Source organism: Macrobrachium rosenbergii, chromosome 8, assembly GCF_040412425.1.
Source record: "Macrobrachium rosenbergii isolate ZJJX-2024 chromosome 8, ASM4041242v1, whole genome shotgun sequence".
In the NCBI taxonomy this organism is placed as follows: domain Eukaryota; kingdom Metazoa; phylum Arthropoda; class Malacostraca; order Decapoda; family Palaemonidae; genus Macrobrachium; species Macrobrachium rosenbergii.
The window spans coordinates 30,159,234-30,177,149 of record NC_089748.1 but is presented as its reverse complement, the minus strand read 5'-3'; the positions used below and the strand labels follow the sequence as shown (position 1 = coordinate 30,177,149).

At 37.2% G+C, this 17,916-nt stretch overlaps 1 protein-coding gene across 3 annotated transcripts in view; it reads left to right on the top strand.

Annotated features, from left to right (window-relative positions):
• LOC136840641 (solute carrier family 22 member 3-like) overlaps nucleotides 1-16,462 on the top strand; it is a 28,304-nt gene extending 11,842 nt beyond the window's left edge. For all 3 annotated transcript variants that reach the window (XM_067107342.1, XM_067107340.1, XM_067107341.1), the window contains 7 exons: nucleotides 2,140-2,294; nucleotides 2,604-2,772; nucleotides 6,185-6,338; nucleotides 9,162-9,349; nucleotides 9,692-9,861; nucleotides 12,576-12,760; nucleotides 15,595-16,462. In XM_067107342.1, the coding sequence (XP_066963443.1) occupies nucleotides 2,140-2,294; nucleotides 2,604-2,772; nucleotides 6,185-6,338; nucleotides 9,162-9,349; nucleotides 9,692-9,861; nucleotides 12,576-12,760; nucleotides 15,595-15,768 (1,195 nt within the window). In that variant the 3' untranslated portion in view covers nucleotides 15,769-16,462. The remainder of the gene's footprint in view (nucleotides 1-2,139; nucleotides 2,295-2,603; nucleotides 2,773-6,184; nucleotides 6,339-9,161; nucleotides 9,350-9,691; nucleotides 9,862-12,575; nucleotides 12,761-15,594) is intronic.
• Nucleotides 16,463-17,916: the final 1,454 nt, after the last annotated feature.

Genomic DNA, 17,916 nt, shown 5'->3' with positions numbered 1-17,916 from the left:
TTCTTTAGCTGACTTTCATAAGAAAGACCTCTTTCGTTAGCTAACATTAAGAAGAATGGCCTCTTTCTTTAGCTGACATTCAGAAGAATGACCTCTTTCTTCAGCTGACATCCAGAAGGATGGCCTCTTTCTTTAGCTGACATTCAGAAGAATAACCTCTTTTAGCTGACATTCAGAAGAATGACCTCTTTCTTTAGCTGACATTCAAAAGAATGACCTCTTTCTTTAGCTGACATTCAGAAGAATGACCTCTTTAGCTGACATTCAGAAGAATGACCTCTTTCTTTAGCTGACATTCAAAAGAATGACCTCTTTCTTTAGCTGACATTCAGAAGAATGAACTCTTTCTTTAGCTGACATTGAGAAGAATGAACTCTTTCTTTAGCTCACATTGAGAAGAATGAACTCTTTCTTTAGCTCACATTCAGAAGAATGAACTCTTTCTTTAGCTGACATTCAGAAGAATGAACTCTTTCTTTAGCTGACATGCAGAAGAATTACCTCTTTCTTTAGCTGACATTTAGAAAAATTACACCTTTCTCTAGCAGACGTTCACAAGAATTACCTCTTTCTTTAGCTGACATTTAGAAGAATAACTTTCTTTAGCTGTCATTCAGAAGAACGACCTCTTTCTTTAGCTGACACTGGGAAGAAAGACCTCTTTATTCAGCTGACATTCAGAAGAATGGCCTATTTCGTTAGCTGACATTCAGAAGAATTATCTCTTTCTTTAGCTGACATTTAGAAGAATGGCCTCTTTCATTAGCTGACATTCGGAAGAATGACCTCTTTCTTTAGCTAACATTCAGAATGACCTCTTTCTTTAGCTGACATTCAGAAGAATGACCTCATTTTAGCTGACATTCAGAAGAATCTCTTTCTTTAGCTGACATCGGAAGAATGATCTCTTTCTTTAGCTGACATTCAGAAGAATGACCTATTTTTAGCTGACTTTCAGAAGAATCTCTTTCTTTAGCTGACATTTGGAAGAATGACCTATTTCTTTAGCTCACATTCAGAAGATTGATATCTTTCTGTAAATGACGTTCAGGTGAATGACCTCTTTCTTTAGCTGACATTCGGAAGAATGACCACTTTATTTAGCTGACATTCAGAAGAAGGACCTATTTCATTAGCTGACCTTTTAGAAGAATGACCTCTTTCTTTAGCTGACATTCAGAAGAATGACTGCTCTCTTTAGCTGACATTCAGAAGAATGACCTCTTTCTTTAACTGACATTCAGAAAATGACCTCTTTCTTTAGCTAACATTCAGAAGAATGACCCCTTTCTTTAGCTAACATTCAGAAGAATGACCCCTTTCTTTAGCTGACACTCAGAAGAATGACTGCTTTCTTTAGCTGACATTCAGAAGTATGATCTCTTTCTTTAGCTGACGTTCAGAAGAATTGCCTCTTTTTTCTTTAGCTGACATTCAGGAGAATGACCTCTTTCTTTAGCTGACATTCAGAAGTATGATCTCTTTTTCTTTAGCTGGCATTCAGAAGAATGACCTTTTTCTTTAGGTGACATAAAGAAGAATGACCTCTTTCTTTAGCTGACATTCAGAAGAATGACCTTTTTCTTTAGCTGACATTCAGAAGTATGATCTCTTTTTCTTTAGCTGACATTCAAAAGAATGACCTTTTTCTTTAGGTGACATTAAGAAGAATGACCTCTTTCTTTAGCTGACATTCAGGAGAATGCCCTCTTTCTTTAGCTAACATTCAGAAGAATGACCTCTTTCTTTAGCTGACACTCAGAAGATTGACTGCTTTCTTTAGCTGACATTCAGAAGAACGACCTCTTTCTTTAGCTGACGTTCAGAAGAATGACCTCTTTTTTCTTTAGCTGACATTCAGGAGAATGACTTCTTTCTTTAGCTGACATTCAGAAGTATGATCTCTTTTTCTTTAGCTGACATTAAGAAGAATGACCTTTTTCTTGAGCTGACATTCAGAAGAATGACCTCTTTCTTTAGCTGACATTCAGAAGAATGACCTCTTGTTTATCTAATATGCAGGAGAATCTCATTCTTTAGCTGACATTCAGAAGAATGACCTCTTTCCTTAGCAGACATTTAGAACAATCTCTTTATTCAACTGACATTCAGAAGAATGACCCCATCTTTCGTCGGCAGCTTCGGCAGGAGGCCTGTGGTGCTCTTCTGCGTGACTTCTTGTATATTGTCCGGCCTCCTGTGCCCGCTGGCGCCCAGCATAGAGGTCTACATCGTTTTCAGAGTGATCATAAGCATGACGGGTGTCGGGGCCTATCTTGGTTGCTTTATTTTAAGTAAGTTTGCTTGAATGTGAATTTGTATCTTCAGTATTGTTGTTCTCATACTGTATAGGCCTAATGTTTCGCCTTAGATATAAATTCTCTTTTATCATAATCCAGAACTCCCTTGAACTCTGTTGCATTGGTTATGCCTGCCCAGCGAAACTTCCTAACGAATTCGTTACGTAAGTGTTTTCGTTTTTTTCATCTACATGCTTAAATAAAACCTCCAGTTGCCTTTCTCGATGCAGAAATCATTGGAAGTAATTCGCGGACCATTGAACGTATTCACCCAGGGGAGATCTGATTCTCATTTCATTGCAGTGATGGAGATCAGTCCGCTGAAACGGCGGTCGCAAGTAGGGGCTCTTTTCACTCTCCCGTGGGCCCTGGGCTACATGGTCACACCGGGCATAGCCTACTGCATCAGGAATTGGAGACTGCTGCAGGCGGCGCTGACTCTGCCAAGCCTTTGGACCCTGATTTACTTCAAGTAAGTGACGATGATGATGATGATCATCATCATCATCATCTTGATGGCGGTCTCGTGCCTTAGAACGAAAGTTGCTTGTTCGTTGCTCTAAGACGAATGATTTCCGATAAGCCCCAGACTGCGGAATTTTGGACTCTGAGTCTTAGTTATTTTAATTGCATCTGAGTCCTAGTTATTACAATTGCATCTGAGTCATTTCATTTATCTTTAACTCTTAGGCTCAGTCATTAATTATACTGGTGTTGGGGTGAAGGCAAACTTGGACAGCTCTGAAGAAAACACGACACTTTTACCACCCTAATTTATTTTATGCGGTAATAAGGAAGTTTGTTGGGCGTGAAAACATAGTTTTACCGATGACTGCATGAATTCCTTCCGTAGAGAAGTAAATTTGTGGGTATTCTTTTCCGTGTGTGTTGAATTTACAGACTTAACAGGAGAGAATGCTTTCTTGCCGTGAAACTCAAAGACATTTGAATTTTATGATCATCTTCGTTATGGTAACAGCTATATATGCTTTCACAGTTACATTTTCAACAAGGCTGGATGGAAAGGGCTAATTGGGATGCTAAAGTATAGCAGCAAGACTGGATGAGAAAGGTTGATTGGGTTGCTAAAGCATAATCACTTACCCAAAACGTCAGGCTCCTCAAACCTTAGACTATGCTTAAATTCGTTAACATCTTTTCTGACTCTGTCTCACTCGCTGAGGAGCTAATGTTATGGATTTTGCTTTGTATTCCAGCTAATGTTGTGGATATTGCTTTGTCTTCTAGCTGACGTTGTGGATATTGTTTTGTCTTCTAATATTGTGAATATTACTTTGTCTTCTACTTGATGTTGCAGATATTACTATGTCTTCTAGCTGATGTTGTGGATATTGCTTCGTCTTCTAGCAAATGTGGGTATTGCTTTGTCTTCGAGCTAATGTTGTGGATATTGCTTTGTCTTATGGCAAATGTGGTGGATATTGCTTTGTCTTCTAGCTAATGTTGAGGATATTGCTTTGTCTTCTACCTAATGTTGTGGATATTGCTTTGTCTTCTAGCTAATGTTGTGGATATTGCTTTGTCTTATAGCTAATGTTGTGGACATTGCTTTGTCTTCTAGCTAATGTTGAGGATATTGCTTTGTCTTCTAGCTAATGTTGTGGATATCGCTTTGTCTTCTAGCTAATGTGGATATTGCTTTGTCTTATAGCTAATGTTGTGGACATTGCTTTGTCTTCAAGCTAATGTTGAGGATATTGCTTTGTCTTCTAGCTAATGTTGATGATATTGCTTTGTCTTCTAGCTAATGCTGATGATATTGCTTTGTCTTCTAGCTAATGTTGATGATATTGCTTTGTCTTCTAGCTAATGTTGAGGATATTGCTTTGTCTTATAGCTAATGTTGTGGGTATTTCTTTGTCTTCTGGCTAATGTTGAGGATATTGCTTTGTCTTCAAGCTAATGTTGTGGATATTGCTTTGTCCTCTAGCTAATGTTGATGATATTGCTTTGTCTTCTAGCTAATGTTGAGGATATTGCTTTGTCTTCTAGCTAATGTTGTGGATATTGCTTTGTCTTCTACCTTATGTTGTGGATATTACTTTGTCTTGTAGCTAATGTTGAGGATATTGCTTTGTCTTCTAGCTAATGTTGAGGATATTGCTCTGTCTTCTAGTTAACATTGTAGGCAATGCTTTGTCCTCTAGCTAATGTTATAGACATTGCTTTGTATTCCAGCTAATGTTGTGGAAATTTTCTATTTTAGCTAATGTTGTGGACATTTTATATTCTAGATGATATTGTGGACATTTTGTATTCTAGCTAATGTTGTGGATATTGCTTTGTCTTCTAGCTAATCTTGTAGACATTGCTTTGTATTCTAGCTCATGATGTGGACATTGTTTGGTATTCTAGCTAGTGTTGAGGACATTTTGTATTTTAGTTAATGTTGTGGATATTGCTTTGTATTGTAGCTAATGTTGTGGATATCGCTTTGTCTACTAGCTGATGTTGTGGATATTGCTTTGTCTGCTAGCTAATGTTGTGGATATTACTTTGTATTGTAGTTAATGTTGTTGTGGATATTACTTTGTATTCTAGCTAATGTTGTGGATATTGCTTTGTACTGTAGCTAGTGTTGTGGATATCGCTTTGTCTACTAGCTGATGTTGTGGATATTGCTTTGTCTGCTAGCTAATGTTGTGGATATTACTTTGTATTGCTTTAGATGTGGATATTACTTTGTATTCTAGCTAATGTTGTGGATATTACTTTGTATTCTAGCTAATGTTGTGGATATTACTTTGTATTCTAGCTAATGTTGTGGATATTACTTTGTATTCTAGCTAATGTTGTGGATATTACTTTGTATTGTAGCTAATGTTGTGGATATTACTTTGTATTCTAGCTAATGTTGTGGATATTACTTTGTATTGTAGCTAACGATGTGGATATTACTTTGTATTCTAGCTAATGTTGTGGATATTACTTTGTATTCTAGCTAATGTTGTGGATATTACTTTGTATTGTAGCTAATGTTGTGGATATTACTTTGTATTGTAGCTAACGATGTGGATATTACTTTGTATTCTAGCTAATGTTGTGGATATTACTTTGTATTCTAGCTAATGTTGTGGATATTACTTTGTATTGTAGCTAATGTTGTGGATATTACTTTGTATTCTAGCTAATGTTGTGGATATTACTTTGTATTGTAGCTAACGATGTGGATATTACTTTGTATTCTAGCTAATGTTGTGGATATTACTTTGTATTCTAGCTAATGTTGTGGATATTACTTTGTATTGTAGCTAATGTTGTGGATATTACTTTGTATTGTAGCTAACGATGTGGATATTACTTTGTATTCTAGCTAATGTTGTGGATATTACTTTGTATTCTAGCTAATGTTGTGGATATTACTTTGTATTCTAGCTAATGTTGTGGATATTGCTTTGTATCGTAGCTAATGTTGTGGATATTGCTTTGTCTACTAGCTAACGTTATGGATAATACTTTGTATTGTAGCTAATGTTGTGGATATTAGTTTGTATTCTAGCTAATGTTGTGGATATTACTTTGTATTCTAGCTAATGTTGTGGATATTACTTTGTATTCCGGCTAATGTTGTGGATATTGTTTTGTATTGTAGCTAATGTTGTGGATATCGCTGTGCCTACTAGCTGATGTTGTGGATATTGCTTTGTCTACTAGCTAATGTTGTGGATACTACTTTGTATTGTAGCTAATGTTGTGGATACTACTTTGTATTCTAGCTAATGTTGTGGTTATTATTTTGTATTCTAGCTAATGTGGATATTTGTATTCTAGCTAATGTTGTGGATATTACTTTGTATTCCAGCTAATGTTGTGGATATTGTATCGTATTCTAACAATGTTACCGGTATTGCTTTTCATTGTAGGTACCTCCCCGAATCTCCCCGCTGGTTTATTCTGCACAGGCGCTTTGAAGAAGCCTACTCCGTTTTGAAATGGGGAGCTGAAGTTAATGGGAACACAATCAGAGCCAAAGACGAAATGATTCGGTATATGGAAAAGATACAAAAGAACGTCATGGTAATGTATGGGAGGTTACTCTCACTTTGTAGTCTAATTTGCGTTCTTAAATATTCCACATAGCTTCTAGTAGATAAGACATTAATTAAGACTTCTATGTTGTAAAAGTTATTTGTTATCTTTAAGATACCGTTTTTCATTTATTTTGTTACTTTGTAGAACCCTGCGTTTGAAGTCATGGGTGAGATAATAATTGATGAAATAACTGGCAGATTGCAAAGGAGAAAAGAAAGACTTGTAGAGAGTATTGGAGCCAATTCCGAATTGAGTAGACTTGAAAGAAAGGCGTTTGAAGGGAAGTTCTTACAAGATTTATCCAAGGAGAGCACACTTGTGATTTTTTACATTAAATAAGAAAGTTGAGAACTTCCAGTGGGTTCAGTTGTGTCACTCTTGTCATCTATATATTTAGGCTATTTATTTATTTCTTAATTTATTTTTTCATTAATAATAACTTAACTCTTTTTTCTGTATCTCCTATTTCCTTCTGTTACTTCTTTTTAATGAACACCATGTGCTTTGGAAGCTTGAATTTCAAGTTAATGACTCCTGTGGGATTGCTCCGTATGAACAGTTCCTCGTTGGACGGGTCGGTATGGTTCTCGGCTGGCACTCTGCTGGGCCCGCATTCGAGACTCCAGCCAATTGAAGAATTAGAGGGGTTTATTTCTGGTGATAGAAATTCATTTCTCGGTATAATGTGGTTCGGATCCCACAATAAGCTGTAGGTCCCGTTGCTAGGTAACCAATTGGTTCTTAGCCATGTAAAATAAGTCTAATCCTTCGGGCTAGCCCTAGGAGAGCTGTTAATCAGCTCAGTGGTCTGGTTAAACTAAAGTATACTTAACTTAACTTAGCTCCCGTATGAAAAGGGTTCATCTTCTGAGTAATAATGAAAGTATGCAGAAAATGACACTTGTGGATCAGGCTTAATTCTGATAAAACCAAATTTCCATGGAGAAGTCGATTTCACATGAACCCACCCGATGATCCTATGTTTGTTGGTAACACTGCGCTAAATATCTATTTCTGTCAGGTATCTATATTGTCCACAATTTTATACCTGTATTGGTGGTAATAATACAATCAAATGTATTGTTGTTAAAAAGTTAAGTATATATCAGTTTAACCAGACCACTGAGCTGATTAACAGCTCTCCTAGGGCTGTAATGATGTACAGTTGTATACCTGTATCGACAGTATTATCACGTGCCTCCCGGTAATGGGGTAGTGTCGTCAGTACACCTCACACGGTGCACTGTAGGCATTACTTGAGGTTCTTTACAGCACCCTTCTGCCCTATCTGCAGCTCCTTTCATTCCTTTTACTGTATCTCAGTTCATATTCTCTTTCTTCCATCTTTCCTTCCTCCACCCTCTCCTAACAGTTGTTTCACAGTGCAACAGAGCGGTTTTCCTCCTGTTACACCTTTTTTTAATATTTTTCAACCCGTTTCACTTTCGGCGCTGAATGAATTCGTCATAGGTCCCAGTGGCATTGGGCTTAAATTTTATATTCCATACTATTCCAGTCCTGTTTTCTTGAAGTATAATTCTGAGTCAGTGTAGATTACACGGTTTAATTATAATTCCATGCATACATGCCTGTCTTGAAAACTCTGAAACACTTACTAGCAAATCCTTAAAAGACCAGTACCAGATTATGGGTTTAGAATTATCTTGGCAACCCAAGTCTGAATACTGTATAGTGAAATAAAAGTGACACCACCAGAGAAGTTTGCAGTTGAAATCATGAGTAGCATACTTTGCATTCAAGTTATTTTCAGTTTATTGAATAAACATAACGATCAAAGGAAAATAATGTAAATGCACTACTTGAGTAAATCTTCACTATTTGTGTCCATGTGATTCCTTGAAGAAAATGGCTGCCGTAACTCAATTTTTTCTTTCCTCTGCGTTTAGACAATTTGGTTCTCCCACATAGGAGGGTACGTCAGTGCACCTCATGCGGTGCAATGTAGGCATTGCTTAAGGGTCTTTGCAGCGTCCCTTCGGCCCCCAGCTACAACTGCTTTCATTCCTTTTACTGTACCTCCGTTCATATTCTCTCTTCCATCTTACTTTCCACCCTCTCCTAACACTTGATTAATAGTGTAACTGCAAGGTTTTCCTCTTGTTACACCTTTCAAACCTTTCTACTCTCAACTTCCGTTTCAGCGCTGAATGGCCTGAGTTGCCCCAGTGCTTGGCATGTATGCCTAAAATCTATAAATCAGTCAATCAATCTCCCACGTAGCTAAGAGTCTATTTTATGATATGCTCATTTAAAATGGTCGACCAAGAAGGAAAAATTAATACGTAGTCTAAGGAGGAAACTCAAGAGAAATTCTCGACTATAAATTAGTGGCGGTCTCATTTTCCGAGCCAAACGGGCACGTAGTACGCAGCATGGAAAGATATGTCAGTGAAAGGTAGACATTTTCATTTAAGAATAAACAAAAGCCTTTGTATTAAAAGAATTGCAACAATAAATGAACTTTTAGGTCCAAACTGAAGAACTACTATACTCTACCAACGTTGTTCTGTGTAATTGTCTTATTTCGAACGTATGTCAAATCTTAATCAATCTAACTGAAATAATTGTTGTGATTATTTAAATTAGCGCACTGTTAACATTGTGGTTTTAATATTAGTGATGACATAGGTGCAGTTATTCAAATTTTTATGATAAAGTTGAGTTACTCTGTCACATTAATATATCACTTGAAGTTTAGTCTGTGGCTGTTGATACAGATTGCCTCTGTATTCTAGAGATTTACGAAGCAGAGTTAGTGAATTTCTTCGCGTACTTTTAACGACACAGGCATGTGACGATCAAGAGGAGAAGCGCGCCGAAGGAAATGTCTTTTCTCGAGCAGCTCTTTCGCTGAGGGAAATTGGAGCGCTCTACATCATTCCCGAGACCAGGAAACATATTCTGGTGATGCTCTTCTGCTGGTTTTCTGTGTCCATGGTGTACTTTGGCATTGCGCTTAATGCCACAAACCTGAGGTGAGTTGTCGCATAAGACATTTTCCATTTAGGACGCATGCTTTGTGGTAAAGACAGACATTTCAGGGCAGAAGCTATAAACTTATTGTATCAGATCTACTACTCCATTTTACATTTAGATTGTCAATGGAGGTTAGTACATTCAATGGCATTTTCCCATTAACATTAAAGAAACTGCACGCCTTAAATTCTCGCCATATGCCCCGATGAATGCGGTATTACCTCTGTTCACCTTTTTGTGCAGAAAAGAGAATTTCTCCTAGCAGAGATCAAAGCAATCTCTTCTTCATTAAAATGGACAGATGACTTACTGCACCTCATTTGTTTTACCCCGATTGACAGCACGGACCCGTACCTGTTCATCTTTCTCGGTGGGGTGCTGAACTCCCCTCCTACCTGTCGCTCTGGTGGGCAGTTGCAGTTATCGGCAGGAGGAGAACCTTCAGGACTCTACCTCGTCGGATCAGTTTGCATTTTGCTCATAACGACCTTGTTGCTCGTGGGCACAAACGGTGAGTTGGTGCTTAAGTATACCTGTGCGGCTTCAAGGCACAAATTCCCTTTCCTTGGCTGGATCTGGATTTGTGTGTTCTGTGGCTTGTCGGTTCTGTAGCTGGTTCTTTGTGCTTGCTGTACCTGTGGCTGCATCTTTGCACTTGCAATAACCCCCTAGCTGTGTTCTTTACACTCACAATACTTGTAGCTTTTTTTTTTGCACTTACAATACTTGTAGCTGGTTTTTTTTTTTTGCACTTACAATACTTGTAGCTGTTTTTTTTTGCACTTACAATACTTGTAGCTGTTTTTTTTGCACTTACAATACTTGTAGCTGTTTTTTTTGCACTTACAATACTTGTAGCTGGTTTTTTTTGCACCTACAATACTTGTAGCTGGGTTTTTTTTGCACTGGGTTTTTGCACTCACAATACCTGTAGCTGGTTCTTTGGATCTACAGTACCTGTAGCTGGTTCTTGGTGTTTCCGTATCTGTGGCTGCATCTTTGCACTTGCAATGCTTCTAGCTGGTTCTTTACACTTACAGTACTTGTGGCTGTTTCTTTTGCACTTACAATACCTGCAGCTGGTTCTTTGCAACTACAATACCTGTTCTTGTGGCTGTGTCTTTTATGCTTACAATACCTGTAGCTGGTTCTTTGAAACTACAATACCTGTTGCTGGTTCTTTGTTCTTACTGTACCTGTGGCTGCATCTTTGCACTTGCAATGCTTCTAGCTGGTTCTTTACACTTACAATACCAGTTGCTAGTTCTTTGTGCTTACTGTACCTGTGGCTGCATCTTTGCATTTACAATACCTTTAGCTGGTTCTTTGCATTTACAATACCTGTAGCTGATTCTTCGTGCTTGCAATACCTGTAGCTGGTTCTTTTTGCCCTTACAGTACCTGTAACTGGTTCTTTGCACATACAATACATGTAGCTAATTCTTTGCACTTGCAATACCTGTAGCTGGTTCTTTGCACCTACAATACCTATAGCCAGTTCTTTGCACCTACAATACCTGTAGCTGGTTCTTTGTGCTTACAACACTTGTAGCTGGTTCTTTGCACTAACAATACCTGTAGCTGGTTCTTAGCACTTGCAATAACTATAGCCATTTTTTTTGCACCTACAATACCTGCGTATAGCTGGTTCTTTGTGCTTACAACACCTATAGCTGGTTCTTTGTGTTTACAACACTTGTAGCTGGTTCTTTGTGCTTAAACACATGTAGCCATTCTTTGCACTTACAATACCTGTAGCTGGTCTTAGCATTTGCAATACCTATTGCTGGTTATTTTCACTTAAAATACCTATGGCTGGTTATTTTCACTTAAAATACCTATGGCTATTCTTTTTGCACCTACAATACCTGTAGCTGGTTCTTTGTACTTACAATACCTGTAGCTGGTTCTTTGCACTTACAACACCTGTAGCTGGTTCTTTGCACTTACAATTACCTGTAGCTGGTTCTTTGCACATACAACACCTGTAGCTGGTTCTCTGTGCTTACTATACCTGCAGCTACTTCTTTGTGCTTGCAACACCTGTAGCTGGTTCTTTGTACTTACCATACCTATTGCTGGCTCTTTGTACATACAATACTATAGCTGGCTCTTTGTGCTTGCAATACCTGTAGCTGGTTCTTTGTACTTAAAACACCTACAGCTGGTTCTCTGGGCTTACAACACCTGTAGCTGGTTCTTTGAGCTTACAACACTTGTAGCTGGTTCTTTGTACTTGCAATACTTATAGCTGGTTCTTTGCAGTTACGATACCTGTAGCTGATTTTTGTGTTAGTAGCCCTCACCAGATTCGTTTGCTTCTGGTGTGGAAATCAAAACTTCATAATTTTTAGGATAAATTGCAGTTTTACACTTCTGTTCTAAGCCAACCCAATAAAGTACAGTATTTTGAAATTCTAGCTCAGCATTGGTTTGTTTTTTTGTGTAGGTTGCCTAAGAGTGATACGAGGGTTGACTTTGTATTCAATATTCCACAATATATTTTTGGGAATATGTAAAACAATGCTTGGGGTTAGGAACATTAAAGAATAAATATTGTTTTTGAAATTATTTGCTTTCAGTTATATCTTGCATATTAATGGAAAAGTTTAAAGTTGCGTCATTTAAGTATACAGTCTATTTTTAAATAGTAACCCTGGACTTGGCAAAAAAAAAAAATTACATGGTGGGACCCATTAAACCTAATTTCAAGAAATTTTCAAAACTGCCACTGGCCATGTCTGTGCATACAGTCAGAGTTGCCATTGGCCATATATATATATATATATATATATATATATATATATATATATATATATATATATATATATATATATATATATATGTAATATAACAAACTTGACATATCAGATGCGATGTAATTGCATTAATTCTTAAATATTTAGACTAATATTTGAATAGTGAAAGAATATAGGTAAAAATATAAAAAAATAATTATTCTAGTGTGGACTCCTGTTTATTTTCCTCTTTCATTTTATGTTCTGATTTATCGTTGTGATCAAATCTTTAAGCCCTGACAGAAGTTGATTACTTTGCATTTATCATTAGGGATTACTGTGATGAATGCTGTACTCATGCTAACCAAGATAATGGCGCATTTAAAAACACAGAACCCTTCACTCAGGCACACAGTATATTTTAATTTTTCATTTGCTCTCATCCATTTTCACTTGACGAATGATCAGTCTCTCCTGATCCCTACAGGAGTCACATGGCCCACAGTAGCCTTGGCACATGCTGGGAAATTCATGGTCACTGCTGCCTTTCACTTGGCTTTCGTGTACACGGCAGAGCTGTTTCCCACCAAGTATCGTCCCCTTGCTGTGTCACAGTCAAGTGTCTGCGCCAGGATTGGCAGTATTTTCTCGCCTTACATTAATGACATTCTGGTAAGTTTCAGTATTTGCATGTGCCATTACACGTGGTCATTTTGGGGTCAACTGAAACCTTGGAATTGTTTTGGAGGCGAGTGAACTTATGAATGTGGATGCATGTAGAATGTAGTCTGACGTAGCACAATTACAGAGGTTCACAGTGGTGGCATCTTCAGGCTTATACAGTTGGTAGTTCATACTTGTTGGTTCTGAATTGCAAAATTAATTCTGCTTGATTTTTCTCAATTTTACACGTTTAACATGTGAAGAAATTGGTGCTGCTTCAAAGGTTTTAAAAATGATTCTTGTTGAAAACTGTAATCATTCTTCTTACCTACTCATCCTTATTACCATCAGGTGTATACCCCCAGTTGTCTTAGTAGGTAGGTCATCCAATCTGGAATAAACAGGGTACTTACTGGATGAAGGAATGTAGGACCAGTCAAGAGTGACTGGTTAGTCATTTTCGCCTGTTTGAGTGGCTTTGCCTCTTGCACAAGGTTAGTGGTGTTCGTAACTGGCCTTGTCACACCATTTGCCGGCAGTAGTGGAAGTGATTGTGAACCTCACCCCAGCTTTGATCTCGCCATTCCTTGTCACGTTCGTGTTGACCGAGATAATTAAAAGTGTCATGCTGGCAGAAATTGACAATAGGAACAATTGGTTTGCCAATTTCAAAGGAGTGAAGATGTTGAAGGAAGTTTGCAAGTCCAGTCAGAAGGCAGTTCTCTACTGCAGTTGTCTCCTAACCTACTAAATATTTGGCTAAGCAAGGCAAAGCTTTGTCCTTTTGTGAACACATAATCCAGTTTATTTTGTAAACACAAAACCAGAACTGCCGTCCGGGCTTCATTTTCTCAGATGTGAAGGTGAGATATGTGAGGTCTTACCCCTAAGGTAGTAAGATTTTCTATTTAATAAATATGTGATCACCTTCTTCAAACCAAACGAGATGGTTGTATTTACAATTAAAAGCAGTTTAAAAATTATTTGAAAACGATGAAAGATTTTGATACAATTCCCTGTAAAGTGCCATGTGCTATCTGGGTTAATGTCTTTCAGTTTTGACACAGGCACAGCGCAAAACTTTTGTAGGTGAACCATACGCTAGTAAACTTCTAGACTGATACCCGCAAATTCATCCCGCAGTTACCAAAAGTTAATAGCCCTTTGTTGGCCGAGTCGGTTGAGCTTCAGACTGTCATTCGATGGGCCGGAGTTCAATTCCCGCCGCCGGCTGATGAAGAGTTAGAGGAATTTATTTCTGGTGATAGAAATTCATTTCTCGCTATAATGTGGTTCGGATTCCACAGTAAGCTGTAGGTCCCGTTGCTAAGTAACCAATTGGTTCTTAGCAACGTAAAATAAGTCTAATCCTTCAGGCCAGCCCTAGGAGAGCTGTTAATCAGCTCAGTGGTCTGGTAAAACTAAGGTATACTTTTAATTTAACCAAAAGTTAAACCGCAGTTTCACAATGAAACTTTCAACAGTTCCATTACTTTGTCTCTCGTTGCTACAGTGGCATCGCTATGGGGGTGCCAAAGGGGGCCCGGGCCCCCACAGTTGAAATTCCCTTTGTAGCTAAACTTTAACCCTATGGGATAAGTTGAAATTTTAAAGAGATTTTGGAAGGTCATAAGTCTTTTTTGTTATTGATGATATGCACTATTTTAACACATTTATATGAAAAGGATATTATACTATAGTTGAAAATTAAAACTTGATAACAGAAGTTGGGCTAACGTTGAATATAAGGTTGTGAGGACATTTACATTACAGTATTTGATACATTTGCATATAGTAAGAGTTGAAAATTAATTGAAAATTGAGCTCTATAATATCAAATACAGGTTTGCTAATTACTAATACTATTATTTTCCTTCATTCACATGGTTATACACATTCAAGAATAGTGCATTTTACTAATTACAGAATTGGTACTTTAGTTTTGTGTTATTTTCTTTGGCACCCCCAAAAAATATCTTGGCCCCACCTAGGCACCCCCATTGATGGAATGCCAGCTATGCCACTGCCTTGCCACCACTGTTTTGTTTTGAAGTATCCTTCATCTTGAATTTTTGTAAGAGATATCAGATCACAAAGTATTATGAAGTTGTATGTGGTTATTGATCAAAGTACTCCCCATAAGGGGTACTGCTTTCAATATGCCTTGATTCATACATTACTGATTTTTCAAAGAGTGCTTGTTCCTCGTTGGGCGAGTGGGTTCCGTTCTCAACTAGTGCTCTGCTGGCCGCGAGTTCAAATCTCCGACCGACCAATGAAGAATAAGAGGAATTTATTTCTGGTGATAGAACCTCATTTCTTGGTATAAAGTGGTTCGGATTCCACAATAAGCTGTAGGTCCCGTTGCTAGGTAACCAATTGGTTCTTAGCCACGTAAAATAAATCTAATCCTTCGGGCCAGCCCTAGGAGAGCTGTTAATCAGCTCAGTGGTCTGGTTAAGCTAAGGTATACTTAACTTTTTAGCTTGGTAGAGCATGTTTTAAGTTATATGCTGGAAAAATGTGTTTTGTTTCAACAATGAGAGAGAGAGAGAGAGAGAGAGAGAGAGAGAGAGAGAGAGAGAGAGAGAGAGAGAGAGAGAGAGAGAGAGAGAGAGAGAGAACTGCTCAACTATTTTCCGTGATGAACTGTCGTCTGGGCAAAAGTTAAATTACAGTAGAAGTATCTTCTGCGTGTGTGAATGCTGTGCTCGAGCTATCACCTACAGTTTGCATATTATACCTTTCAGAAGCATTTTACCAAATGTAAAACCATAACTCTGTCTTGCTGCCTTTTCATTTAACAAGCTTCAGTATTTTAACAAGCATTCTTTCGATGACAGGGCACAGTCGCTGTCTGGGCACCTTCTGCTCTTTTTGGAGGCATATCACTGATAGCTGCTATACTGGCCACTAATTTACCCGAAACAAGGGACCAAGACCTTCCGGAGACCAGCATCTTCTACAAGAAAAAGTCGGCAGAAACCAAACGCACAGAAGGAATCACTTACCCCTAAGTCAGAAGATTTGAAAAAGTGCTGGGGGTCACTATCTAGGAAAGATCCAAAAAGTTGACTTGTCTCCTCTCAAAAGTATTCTTGTAGCGCAAATAATTTGGTGGAAAAGCCATCAATTTCAGTTTGTTTATTCAGAAGTCTAATTTATTATTTATAATTCATTTTATTTGACATTATTCAAAGCTTTAGTAAGTGGGGCAAAATTTTTACCGAGGGCTCATGTCTCTCTTGGTATTGTGGCGTATGTATCAATTTACCTTTTATACTTACACACATATAAGTATCCCGTCACTGTAATTCAGCTTAGTCAATAATTCAACATTGCAAATGATCTCTGTTATTACTGAAGCTTTGTGTAGACTGTCTACTTAAATACCACTCTGCAGTTCAGTATATATTAGGAAAAAGCTAAAATACTCTTACAGCAAACCTATATTGTGAGTAACGGAAAAAATCAAATAAATGCTTTACCAGCCAAATATATTGAATTAAAAGAGAGGAATGTGAAAGTATGTTTTAAAGATGCAAGATACGCAATAACGAGGAATTAAGGGAGAGTTAGGCCTAAAAATACTGATAGAAAGACCAAAGAAGACCAGAATAAAATAAGTAACTTGAAACAAAATTATTATAGAAATAAAATTATTCCAAATGTAAATAGTTACCACTGGGGAATTAACAAAAAGCACACAAATATTTAGAGAGAGAGAGAAAAAAAAACTGCTGCGTAGCATGGCAGTAATACTGTATTTAGTGACTGGCATGGGAGATACGTAACGCCTGGTTTCTTTTTGAAGAACCAGAAGATGCATAAAAGGTTTTGAGTTTAGCACTATTGCATTTTACAGTTGTAGGCGGCATTGTACGACAGTGGTCTGTCATTGTTATTTATCTAATACTAACTGGTTATGTTTTTGTTGCTCTACATTGTTTTTGGATATTTTTTGTATTGTGTTTTTTTAGTTTTCGGGACCTTATAATTACATTTACATATCGCATTCAACGTGATACTTTTTACTGTAATAGATATATTTCTTGAAAAGTTGTCATATATATATATATATATATATAATATAAAATGTACTGTATATATAGAGTACACACACATGTATGTATATATATATAATTACATACTGTATATAAAACAGGACTTCATTTGAACTGGGTGGTATCTAGCTGAGATATTTATTCAGGAAAAGTTACAAGTTTTCCAGGACCAACTGTCCTCATTGGTAGCCGTAGAATATACAGCTACCAGACAATGAGGACAGCTAGATACCATCCAGTTTAAATGAGATCCTGTTATTAACTGTATTAATGCACAAAACAGTTGTGTAAGTGATAAAGTGTATATATATATATAATAATAATAATAATAATAATAATAATAATTTCTTACTGTGTTAGCCAGCTGTGTTGTATTTCCAGTGTCTTATATGATTCAGTAAGATAATTTTATATTATATAGATAATTTTATATTACATCTCCAAGTTTCACTGTATATATTTAGCTGTTATTCTGTTTTGAATATATACTATATTGTGGCTTTACCTACTGCAATATGACACAGAGATTTCATCTTCCTTCTTCTGTTTAGTTTAACATGTATCTTCTTATAGAGTTCGTACAGCCTTGCTCAGTTGTGATGCAACAAGATTCTTTTTCATCTCCCAAAATCTCAGACTCAGCACAATGGTTGCCAAATAGTGTTAAACTTTTATTTTTAATTTCCAATGTCATACATGTCAATAAGTTTGCAAATTCAGAGTTAACACTGTTTTCCTTATGGGTATATAAATATGATCTCTTGTGAACTGACGTGATTTGTAATCTGTGTGAGAAGACTTGATCTTTATTTACATTGATTAGCTCAAAGCACGGCGTAATAAGTTCAGCAGTGCCATCAGCACCTGTGCGCTCGGCTTGCTACTCGAAGTGGCATGTAATTACCTCGGCAACATATAACAGTAGACCTAATAAGCTTAACAGTCATAACGAAATTGTCAAATAGTAATATAAATGTCAAAAATGTTTTATTTGATTTTTCCAAGTTTTAGGGTAATTTCAAACTGCATGTAGGTTGTGAAATGATTTATGGGCCCAACAAAAATAATCTGTCTTCAGAGATGTAATCTCTTTTACTAAAG